The 12,698-nt window shown below is 36.0% G+C and overlaps 1 protein-coding gene across 4 annotated transcripts in view; it reads left to right on the plus strand.

Annotated features, from left to right (window-relative positions):
- The window catches only part of DGKB (diacylglycerol kinase beta), a 365,173-nt gene that overhangs the window by 91,038 nt on the left and 261,437 nt on the right, over window positions 1-12,698 (plus strand). For all 4 annotated transcript variants that reach the window (XM_075143655.1, XM_075143653.1, XM_075143652.1 and 1 more), the window contains 5 exons: window positions 1,856-1,891; window positions 3,475-3,615; window positions 9,788-9,837; window positions 11,198-11,272; window positions 11,794-11,913. In XM_075143655.1, the coding sequence (XP_074999756.1) occupies window positions 1,856-1,891; window positions 3,475-3,615; window positions 9,788-9,837; window positions 11,198-11,272; window positions 11,794-11,913 (422 nt within the window). The remainder of the gene's footprint in view (window positions 1-1,855; window positions 1,892-3,474; window positions 3,616-9,787; window positions 9,838-11,197; window positions 11,273-11,793; window positions 11,914-12,698) is intronic.

The following is a 12,698-nucleotide window of genomic DNA, read 5'->3' on the forward strand; positions in this document are numbered from 1 at the left end:
ATGCCTCAGTGTACAAAACTAATTACAGGTTTTCAGATATTACCCATTGAATCTGACCTGTTTTTTGTTTTTAGTGGATGCCGCTCTCAACTATGTTAAATAGATGGGTTTCAGTTATTTTTCTTTATTTAAATTTATAATACGTGTTACTTCCACTTCTTAGCTTTATATTTCCTGACAAAAAACACCAAACAAACAAACCAACCAACCAAAAACACCATATCACATTATTGTCTTCTGTTATCTGTATGTCGTATATATTATAGTTGTCATTAACTGTAGTTAGACTTAACCGAAAAATCTTTTTTCTGCTAGCAAAGCTTTCTTACCACATCGATGGTATGATTATTCACATAATTTTTTTTTCATTTGAATTGAATTCTTCAGGTATCTTTTTTTACCCTTTCTAATCAGAACTGCCATGGACACATCTCCTTCCACAATTGTCTGCTGTGTAGATAGTGCATTTCCAACTTCTTGGGCTTTTGTTATCTAGACTGATTCCATGTGCAGAGCAGTAGGCTTAGTAGACTGTGGTGTAATCAGTCGTGTGGAGTATTCAAAGCCTTCTCTTGCTAATTACAGCTCTGATAATGACTTACTCACGGGTTTGGGCAAGTCATTTAGACCAGTGATTGAGTCCTTTGCCCTTAAAGATGCTTTGCAACAGAATCTCTAAGGGCATGTCTAAATATATTCTTTATCGTATGTTGCAGAGTATATTTTGGATGTCATAAATTTTCAGCATTGCATTTTTTTCTGCTGTGAATATAGATTCTGTTGCCTATAAAGTCTCAACAGCACAATTTCATTTCCACTGAAATTTTTAATTTTTCATTGAAGTTTTCGTCATGTTTTCGTCAGTGAGTAGCATCAGCAATACACATGCACTGTACCAGCCACCAAAATTTCTAATCTTTTACACTTAACACTTTTTGCCTGAAACTCCAATAGCAGCTGCCATTTAGTGGTGCATATTAATTTATTATGCTGTGTTTTTACATATGTTGTCTGAGTACTATTAAAAAAAAGAGTCTTTTATCATTCTGGTGTTGTATTTCTATGGTTCTGACACTTCATATGTAGAAATGATAACAGCTGTTTTTAGGTCCTTGTCAGATTTATAGCTAAAGTCTGCCTAGTATAAGCTGTGCTCAGCTTTCTTCACTTTTGCTATGATTCTCTCTGATTAATAATAATAAATAGTTGTTGTTGTTTAAACTGTATGCTAAGTTTCTCACTCTCATGCTACCTTCTAAAATTTTTTTTTCCTTCACTCACTTTTCCCAGTTTGTAGTTAATTTTCGTCTTTTTCTATTAGTAAGTACTTTAGAAATAATGTAACGTGAGACCAGTTTAGTAGTCTTCCATATGTATTTAGTGTAATACCAGAAGGACTGTTTGATAAATCATTATATCCAAAGCATCTTCAGAGAGAGAATTCAGTTCACCTCATGCAAGAATTATTGGTTATTTGTGCCTGAAAATATGCTGTTCATATTGTAATTCAATTGCATGAGATTTAAACTAAATGTTACACCTTTAAAATTTGTAGCATTTAAAGGGGAAAAAGTGTGCATTGATATTTTAATGTACAAATGAAAATTATGGAAGGCTTCATTTTAGGATATCTAGTAATTTTTAAATGTTACCAATAGTGAAAAAAATGACCATACTGGGAAATAAATTTGTCAGAAACATTTAACATTCTTCTGGAATGTTATGGAAAGGTACATCAGAGCTAGAGAAAATCACAAGGAAAGTAGCAGAGTTCATAAATCTCCCTGATATGTGTCTGTTTTTTTACTTAGTGTCTCTTGGTCCACTCATGTCTGTTTATAAATTGTGTTTTCAGTTAAGGTGTCTGAAGAGAGATGGAAACAGATGCCAGGTAAGCAGAAGCACTGTAAGTCATCTGTAAGTTAGCACATTGCAGCCACCCCTCTCCCACCTCTGATTAAGAGGTAATACTTTAACCTGTACCTTGTAGCTGATGATAAGCTAAAAGATACCTTAAAATTTGTATGCTTTTTCATTTGGATTTCAGTGGAATTCAGAACTAGACATTTTTGAGATGTATTAGCCCAAGTTTTGTAATACCTTTTATTCTGTGCATAGGATTCACATAAGACTGGAATGTGAACTATTTGTGTAAATTGTGTGACTAAAGCTGGCATCTTAATTGATTAACATTTTATACTGTCTTAATTTTAAGGGCACTTACTGACACGCAAGCTCATTTAGTAGAACATTGCCCTGTTAAATCTTTTTATTCATTTAAATATTTGCTTTCAGTGTTTATGATCTACCTGAAACCATGGACATGAACTTGATTCAAAGATATATTTTCTGCATACCAATATGCTCTTATTTACTGAAAAATATTTTTTGTTCTAACATATGTACCTCAGTAGACCTTTGACAATGTTTTCAGATTCTAATGAAAATTTTCAAGATAAAAATGGGGTTGGGGGGGAAACCCACCAGAATTCCGTTTCTATTTGTTACAGTAATTAACTTGTCCAAGACAAATGGATGAGAGAAATTACATATGCAGGTTATGTATGCAGTGACGAATCTGTTCTGAATTAATTATAGAAAATATTTAAGGACAATAAATAATTTTGTGAAGATTCATCTCTAACATAACTAAGATCAGTGGGAAATGTAACAAACTTGTAAAGAAAGTTTTTTTTATTGCTTTCTCTGTGTACTCCTGTCCTTCTCCTTTTTCCCTCTATTTATTTGTTCCTGCAGATTTCAGTAATATCATCAGGACCAGTCATACTAATGTTCTCTTGAAACAAAAAGTTTGGCAATGTTGAAACTTGTATTCCAGGTGTTATACTAGATCACAGCATTTGAGCAATTATTATGACTATTATTTAAATTCTATGTTTATTTTCATAGTATTCTGTGGCCAAGGCTTCCATATTTTAAATATGTGTTGCTATGACACACATCTATGTTTTTGGGAAGACTACACTTTTGGCTATTATCAGAGTTTTTGTTGACACTAAAACATCTTCAATTGGTGTAGCTAGTGTCAATCTATAAGTTAGACGACGTTTCTACAAGCACAAGGAAGTGGATGCAGCATTGGGCAGGGATTGTTTTAATACTTAAATTAACATGTAATGTAGTAGAATAAAGTTTTTCACCAAATTGTTTGTAGTCAAATGACATCAGATCAACAAAAATGAAAAAGAGAGTTGTGCCATTCCCATACTGATTTATTTTTTTTACAATAATTTGTTTTGTTGGTATAATATTTTAAAACCTCACTATCATTTTAATTCTGCCTTTGCTGGATAAACTATAAACATGAATTGTTTAAAACTTCACATTTATATTTAAATTAAGAAGTCATCTGAGATTCAAATAAAACAAAGATGCATGTATGTAAGAGTTCTGTTTTTAATTTTCTGCTTATATCATATATTAAGAGTAACAAAGGCTATGTGTTATTTCCAGGTCTGAGACTTAACAAAGGTACCTCTACATCCCGACCTCCTACTCCTGCCAACTTACATTTACCAGACGTGATACAGCTGAAAGATATTGTTTGCTATTTGTCACTGCTAGAAAGAGGAAGACCTGAAGACAAGCTAGAATGTACGTTCTTTTTTTTTCAAGATAATTTTATTTTTTTATTTCTTTTCAGGGAAATAAAAAAAAGTTGTCAAAAATTCTGTTTCTAAATTTTCGGAGTTTAAGACTGAGTTTTGAGTAGCTGCATTATAAAAATTTGATTCTAGGTGGCCTTTATTGCATGAATGATCTTTTATTCTTTATAATATATTAATTTGATGAGATTTTAACTGAATTCTTTCTGTCTAGCACACGCTAAGATAGGGAATAAGGATCATACATTCTGCAGTTAAAATAATCCTTTCTATACTATTGTCTATTGACTAATATCAGAGCTGTGAAAAAAACAAAATATACTGAGGATGCTTAGAAATATACTGAAGTGGTGAATAATCTGTAGAAAACAAGCTAATGCAAGCAAAAAATATTTGTTAATATAGGTCATGGACTCTCTAATATTAGTGATAAAAAAGCCAAGAATCATCCAAGTCTCCACCAAGAATGAATGTTTGACACTGGAGGTTAGAAATAACTTGATTTTTTTTTTTAATTAGGGGCCTGATTCATTAAAGCCCAACACCTCTACCTGTTCAAAAAATAACTAAGAGTTTGATCTGGGAATTAGAGGAAAAAAAGAAAGAAATCATGTGTTTCCCCATTACGGAATTTTAGAAGCCAGTTTTCCAGGTAGATAAACAGTCAATCCAATCATGTAGTCTTTATTGACAACAAATATACTTTGATATCCGTAGCTGGCCTGTCTATAAAAGAACTATGGGATCAGTTCTAATACTTTGTGGGAAGTAAATACTCAATATGATAGGAAATGCAAACAGTAGCTTCATCTGCTGGAATGAGAAATTCATTACAAGGTTACATGACTGCATGTTATTGAAGTATCTTGATGTTTCATTACCTGTAGTTAGCTTACTAACCAGCATCCTTCTGGACGAGTTGTCCAACTGTGGGATGGGTGGGTTCACGGTGCGCTGGGTGAAGGACTGGCTGAACGGCAGAGCTCAAAGGGTTGTAGTGAATGGGGCTACATCTGGCTGGCGACTGGTCACCAGTTATTCAGGGTTCAATTCTAGGGCCACTCCTGTTCAATATATTTATCAATGATCTGGATGCAGGAGTTGAATACACCGTTAGCAAGTTTGCTGATGATACCAAACTGGGAGGTGCTGTTGACTCTCTTGAGGGACAAGAGGCCTTGCAGAGAGATCTAGATAGATTGGAGCATTGGGCAATGATTAATGGGATGAAATTTAACAGGTCAAAATTCTGCACCAGGTACCAGGTCCTCTCCCTGGAGAGCAGCCCTGCAGAAAGGGATCTGGGCGTGCTGGTCGACAGCAGGCTCAGCATGAGTCAGCAGTGTGCCCTGGCACCCAAGAGGGCAAACTGCATCCTGGGGTGCATCAAACACGGTATAACCAGCCGGTCAAAAGAGGTGATTATCCTGCTGTTTTCAGTGTTGGTGCGGCCTCACCTTGAGTACTGTGGGTAGTTCTGGGCCCCACAATTTAAGAAAGATGTTCAGATCCTTGAGTGTCTCCAGAGGAGGGCAACAAAGCTGGTGAAAGGGCTAGAAAGAATGTCCTGAGGAGCGGCTAAGGACTTTGTCTAGTTTGGAGAAAAGGAGGCTGAGGGGCGACCTCATTGCTCTCTACAGGTTCCTGAGGAGGGGAAGTGAGAGGGAGTTGCTGATCTCTTCTCTTTGGTATCCAGTAATAGGATGCATGGGAATGGTTCAAAGCTATGCCGTGGGACATTTAGACTGGACATTAGGAAGCATTTGTTTACCGAGAGAGTGGTCAAACACTGGAACAGGCTTGCTAGAGAGGTGGTCGATGCCCCATGCCTGTCAGTATTTTAAGAGGCATTTGGACAAAGTCCATAATAATATGTTTTAACTTTTGGTCGACCCTGAAGTGGTCAGACAGTGGGACTAGATGATCATTGTAGGTCCCCTCCAACTGAAATATTCTATTCCATTCTATTCTTACAATGACAACTTTGTACTGTAAGATCACTGACAGCTTTGCCTCAGCAAATATTATAAAGAGCCATCGCCAAAATTGGTAATACCAGTTTGGTATCATATTATTAAAATATGAGGATATATGGGTGAAAAGCATTCAGAACACAAGCAAGGGAAAACTAAGATCCTAGGATTGAATTCAACTTAAAATATAATAACTGTTTCATCACAGCAAGCTATGCAAGCCTTATCAGAGCTCTAAAGCGCTCTGTTCACAAACCATAGCGTGAAATGGAGATCAGTTGCCTCCCCTGGTGCCAGGAATTGGTACAATGAAAAGGGGGAGAGAAGCAAATGATGACTTTAGCGACTGGAAATGCTAAATGCATAGGCAAAAGGCTATGAATGATCTGTATGATTCAGGAGTGAGAGCCTGATCTAATAAATGTACAGTACTTACATGTTTTGTATATTAAAGCTCATGTGCATTTACTACATATAATTAAGGACACGTTATTATATAGGTTTATTATCTACTTTGTCATACAGGGTTGAAATACACCACATATTGTCATTTTTTAGTATCTAAATTTTGGATTATACTCTACCATTAGTATGCAGAATTCCCGTTTTATTTTAGTTGAAATCTCCTTATAAATTAATGGTATAATTTAACCCTTTGTCTGAAATAATTTTACAGCAGTAGGTCCTGTGGCTGTAAGGTAAAATATAAATTAGTAGCAGTGGAGTGAAAAAGGAAAGGGTGGCTTATTCTGGAGTTGTCAACTTAATATGAATATTAATCTCAAATCATAATTTTTTTCTGTTGACAAAAAATGGAAACACTGAATCATAGCAGAGTGTTTGGAAACTAGATTCAAGACAAGCAGAATATGGAAGTGGTGCTTTCAAATAAAATCTGATACAAGCTGGATGAAAGGAAATAATATTTAGGTTTTGGATCTATATGATCTATGGGTTTTCATAGATTTACAAATATTCCAGCAGATGAATGGATTCTCTAACCTATTAGCAGTGTATTCCTAGTGTATTTCCTAGAGGAAACTGTTCAGTTCTTATAAATATGCAGGGTACTTCCTAAGAAATGAACAGTGGTGTTTCTTAGCTCAACTTTCCTTCCCTTAATGTTCCTTCCAACAGCAGAAGTTATTTTAGCTCACATTTACATGAGGCTTTATCAGCACAGCCCATTCCTCAATTTGTATGTGTTTTTTATCAGTATAACCATGGATGCCAGGCATGTATCTCTTGTGGAACTGTTCGGAGAAATGCCGGGGGGCAGTATGAAAGGCACTAGACATAAATGGTGTGGAGAGAGCATAAGACCTCCGTGGGTACCATAGCTTTACAAACATAATGTACTTACAAGTGCTCAAACTTCTCTCCGCTCTTATGAATAGAAACTCCAAGAATTATGAGCTGTGGGTTTTTTTTGCCAGTTTCTCTTATGAAGACTCTCTTGAGGTTATTCTGCTTCTGTTCTTTCCATACCAATAGAAGCTTCAAGAATGCCACACTGTTCTTTTGTATTTTTGCAGTAATATGATTAGTTACAGTCTGTCTTTTTGCTATGCTATGCAGTTCCTGGACACTCAGGCTTCTGTGAAGAGTGACAAGCCTTACAGTTTTCAAAGTACATGCGCTGATGAAAATAGAAAGTGCATTCAGCACTTGTTTGTGCATGTGTTTTTGAGAATGAATTCCCCAATTTCTTCTCAAAAGGTGATAATTTCAAACTTTTGGAATGTCTGGGATGCCACCTTTGTCATACGCAAGATTAGAAGTCCAGAGGTTGCAGATGAAAGTATAGCAGTGCAGCAACTGATCTCATCTTGGTTATTTTTTTTTAATACATTTTTAATTATTTACAAAAGGTATGCAATCTAGTAATAGAAATCAAGTGGCTAGTCAGTGCTATCAGGTAAGGGTATGAGAAAAGAAGTATAAAAGATTGACTTGGGCTCCGTAGTTTGCATCAGAACTTTTGTTCAGTTGTTTTTATCATTTTGTTGTTGTTTTTTCTCTTAGAGTGCGTAAATCAGCAAGAACATGAATATTTAGCAGGGTATGAATAGAAAAGAGATTGCATGCCACACCAGTAGCAGTTTTTCGGAGTCTAGCCAAGAGCACAGATTGAGCCTTTTCGCTACCCAATATGTATGTAATTGGAGAGACTTTGTTTGCTACAAAGGTGAAACAGTTATAATTATGCTAATGTCTGTTTTTAAATGACTGATTAGAACTACTGATTCATGTTAAAGGAAAAAACAGTTGTAAGCACTACTTCTCTGGAGTGGGTAAAGATCAGGGAGATGCTAAAACTTGCTTTCATGATAACTCTAGAACATTCTTTCAACCAGTGCATTACACTCACAGAGGAGAAGGAAGGAGAACCAAATGATTTGAACTTTATCACTGAGTGATTCAGTGATTCATCCCTATGGAAACTGAATGCTTAATGGTACCTTTGCCAGATAATATTAGCTGTCTTGCTCTGATCAGCTTTGGTAGAAGGCGTACTAGCAGGGACAGTACCAATCTGTGGTGGCTTTTAGCATTAACTGTTGTTTTACACTGAAACATTTCTGCTATGTAATTCACAGTCAAAGGAAGATATTTTTATAGGTTTTCTTAGCCTGTAACTAATGGACCTTTGTAGCTGGAAACAGTGTACTCCAGTAAATATCTTCAATCTTATATTACAGCTCTTTAAGAGCAGTGCGATATAGTGGCAAAAATTGCTTAAGTGGTAGAGAGGTATAGTACTTACCTTTTTTCCCCACAGTTAGGTGATTAACTTGGGAATAAGATGGGGGATATAAGGGAAGCAAGCCAATCCATATAACAGTTAAATAGGTTTTGCTGTAAGTCAAAAATAATCAAATTCTTTCTGAACTTTACTTTCTAATTGCTAAGAATTTCCTCTCACTTCTCATTATATTGTTTCCTGAAAACTGTGATAAGCTTCACTTGCAGAATTTATTGGACTGTAACAGCATTTGCTGTGGATCCAATGTGGTGGGATTGTTCACTGTTGAACAAGTCGTATGTTATGTGTCCAAAGGCATCTGATAAGACAGTTTGTAAAGCAGATTGCTTGGGTTTTCCTATCAGTCAAGGCATTACAGTGTCCTGGAACCATCTGTATATGGGCTCTCTTCTTACTCCTTAGAAAGTAGATCTAGGGGGAAAAAAATGAGCACTTTTGAGGGGGATGGTGTTTAGAATTCAGAGCTCTGACAAACTGTCCCAGAAAGTAGGGACAAACAGTGAGGTATTCATAAGCTTCTGGTTTTCATCTTTAGCCTTTTAACAGTATTCCTACCAAAGCTTCAGGCTTCTTTCTGCTCTGCAATCTGATGCAGTATATGATCAGCTGAGTAAGCTGCTTTGAAATATCTTGGTAATGGTGGACATACCCACTCTTGTGGCTGGAATCAAGTAATGATACAAACTTGAAAGTATATATTCTTTCTGGATATTGTCAAAATGAAGCTATTGTCTGGGTAGCTCCTCAACATGTTGGGAATACATTTTCAAATTAATGAAGCAGGTCTGGTCCTGGGAGGATTCATGCTGGCAGTCTGTGAGGAATGTTTGTTGTTGGATTTGGCTGATTAGATACTTCAAATAATAATCTTCTGTTTCATTTAGTTGGTCAGAAAGCATTTCTAAAGCAATGTCACTATTGAATAGTGGTATCTGCAACCAGGGGAGTAGGATAGCATTGTAACTTAAGCAGGCTTATCAACGTTTCCTTGACCAATTGTGTTACCCTATATTTGGTGAGATGACGGAGGAGGGCCTTTTGGTGGTACTCACCATGAATACCAATCATCTCTAGGAGGAACCTGAATTAAGTTCACAGACCAAATTAGCTGTTGGAGTGATTATGTGGAAAAGGTGCAATTGCACTGTCCTGCTAATATGTCTCATTGGAGGCACTGTGGCAGAGTAGTCACTGAGTGAACCTCTCACATAATACAAAGTGTTTGGTGGGTCTATAGTTAGTGTGATCATTAAAGGAAAATGTTAATGTTTGTCCTTTCTTTGAAACTCAGGTTTGGTTGGTTTGTGTTTCGGTTTGGTTTGTTGGTTTTTTGTTGTTGTTTTTTTTTTTTTTTTAAATGAAGTAATATTGTTACTATGGTTTCTAACTGAGTTTGCTTGTCTTTTTTGTTTCCTTTTTAGTTATGTTTCGCTTATATGATACAGATGGGAATGGATACCTGGATAGTTCGGTAATGTTATTTATGTATTTTAATGCATTGTAAGAGTATGTCATAATGGCATACCTATACAAAACTATATTAATCCAAATCAAGTTTATATTTATCCTAATTAATAGAAGCAGTATAAACTATAGTCAATAAAAAGTCACCCGTTTTGAAAGTAACTCTTGAATTTTATTTTCCATTAAGCTGCTGCTTCTACAGCTGTATAAATTTTCAAATGCTGACACTGATATCATGGAATCTTACTTTATCTAATCAGTCTTCTGATTTTTAATCATATTACTGTAGGGGACACATTAATGTGATTCCTAAAATTCTAGTATGCTGCTGGGAGATGTGTATGAAAGCACCATTTGTAAAGATTTCATTAGAAGGGGAAAGTGTGAGAGTCACACAGTGGATGTATGTGGAGAGATGTCAGAATTTCCATGTTGTTATTAGAACAGAGGAACAATATTAAAGACAAAGTTTTGAGGAGTAGCCCAACCAAATGTTTGAAGGAAAATCAGAGATATAACAACCATTTAAAAAATTAAACTATTTTTTTCTGTTAGCTAACAGAAAGAAGTATTTTATTGGCAGCTTTCTTTTTTCTCCACCCCCCTTCCCCCCCCCCCCCCCCCTTTTGTATCTCCCTGAAGTAAGACAGCATAGAATGGATTGGTAAAGAAGAGGAGGTGATTCCCATAAGTGATAGGGGAATAGGGAAGCTAAGTTACATAAAGGTATAAAGTAAATACGGTATCATAGTTTTAGACAATACAAAATATTAATTGGATAACTAGTGCATAATAAATACACATGGTTCTAGATAAGCATTTGAGCAATTTTATGAACCAAATTGTATATATGAATGTGGAAAAGCACTAGTGATACGTGATCAAGGGAAATTACAACACTGTAATGGTAAGAAAATATCTCTGTATTAGTTTATACTGTCTACTTTATGCCTTATTTCCATTAGAAAGTTGTGAATTATACAATTGCAGTAAAAAAATAATTTTTTAGAGTGGAATTTAAAGGACCTTACATCATTATATCACAGGGTGAATTCAGATCATGAAACCAATGGTTGAATGAACAACTAGGAAGGAAGAATCTATTACTGTTTTCAACCCAGAGGCTGTCCTTTGGTTGTGGGGCTGCATTTCACCTCCCTGCATGCTTTGCGGTCCATGCTTGATGTTTTGCTTGTGAAGCGGATTCACCTAAGAGTGGACAACTTCCAGTGTAAAGCCATTTCATTAGGAACATTGATGAAGCAGTGTCACTGAATGCAATATGTTTGAATTATAAGTTGCTTGCAGCAGAATTTGTCTTTATAATATTGCATTAAATATTATAATTCTTTTTCTTTCATCTGTAGGAGCTGGAAAATATCATTGCTCAAATGATGCATGTAGCAGAATACCTTGAATGGGATGTTACTGAACTAAGTCCAGTAAGCACCTATTTTATCACAAGTTTTTAAGGTTGCTAGAGATACCGTTTAATCGTTTTGTGATACTTCATGTCAACATGTGATTCTGTATATTAGTAAGATAGAAATAATAATAGTCTATGCTCCACAATGACACTGTCAATTAGCACTTTTATGAGTCTTTTTCTGATTAAATGTGAAACATTCTTGCTGCTTAAGGCTTTTCTTCAGTGCATGTAGTAATTAACATTTATAACACAACTGGTTTGTCTCTGAAAATTTCTTAAAAGTAACTACCTCTTATTTGTATTGCACATAGTAAGTACACAAGGGGACACAACTTGGTTTGGGAACTTTAGTTGATAATAAATGTAAGTAGGAATATGACACTTCATTTTCTGAACTGTCAGTACTCATTTTAGTACAAATAATACAAATAATATTTTCCTTTTTGCATGCGGATGAGGGAACTGAAGATCTGCACACGTCTTCTTGCTATATTAGAATATGGAATTTATGAGATTTTTCATTAAACTGTGTAGATCCTTCATGAAATGATGGAAGAAATTGACTATGATCATGATGGCACTGTTTCTCTAGAAGAGTGGATCCAAGGAGGAATGACAACAATCCCACTCTTGGTCCTTCTTGGGTTAGAGAATGTAAGTATTAACATAAGAGTGTCAAGTTTCTGCTCGCATGTCAGCTGTGGCCCTCAGGTTAGTTTCTGTGAGGCCTGTATAAAGAATGGCTTTTCTTTTCTTTACTATGGCTGAATGACATGCAAAGAACAGAAGTGTGTTTTCAAAGTCAGAGGTACATTAGCATGTTTGAAGCAACACCAAATGAGCTAACTCTGGAGCTGGAAGCTGTAACAGCATAGTGTTAATTCCTAGCTGCAGTAGTATCTGTTAAGAATGTGTACTGCCCATGTGTATGTTATAGCTGGCTTGGAGCAGTGTCTAGGCTTCTCAGCATGGTGCTGTGTTGTGTGGCCTAACCATTCGGAGTCACAGAACAATCTAGGTTGGAAGGAACTTCTGGAGATCACCTGGTCCAGCCTCTTATTAAAGGCAGGGTTGCAGATTGAGTTATTGAGGACCCTGTCAAGCCCAGACCTAAATAATTCCAGTGAGGTGGATTCCACCAGTTCTGCGGGCAACCTCTCCCAGTGTTCATTGTTCTCAAGGGAAAAAGCTTTTTTCTTACGTGCAGATGGAATTTCTTCTGCAGCGGTTATTGCCAGTTGGCTCTTGTCCTGTCATGATACATCCCTGTGACGATGGTTCTTCCATCTCTGTAACTACCTTAATAAACTACACTAAATAGCAATATCAAAGAGAACACTTACACCAAAGGATAGAGTGTTATGAAAGAAGAGCTTATGCACTGTACATTTACAACTTCACATTAAAGATAAGACAGATGTAATATGATCAATTTTATA

The sequence above is a fragment of the Calonectris borealis genome, chromosome 2 (assembly GCF_964195595.1).
Source record: "Calonectris borealis chromosome 2, bCalBor7.hap1.2, whole genome shotgun sequence".
NCBI classification, from domain to species: domain Eukaryota; kingdom Metazoa; phylum Chordata; class Aves; order Procellariiformes; family Procellariidae; genus Calonectris; species Calonectris borealis.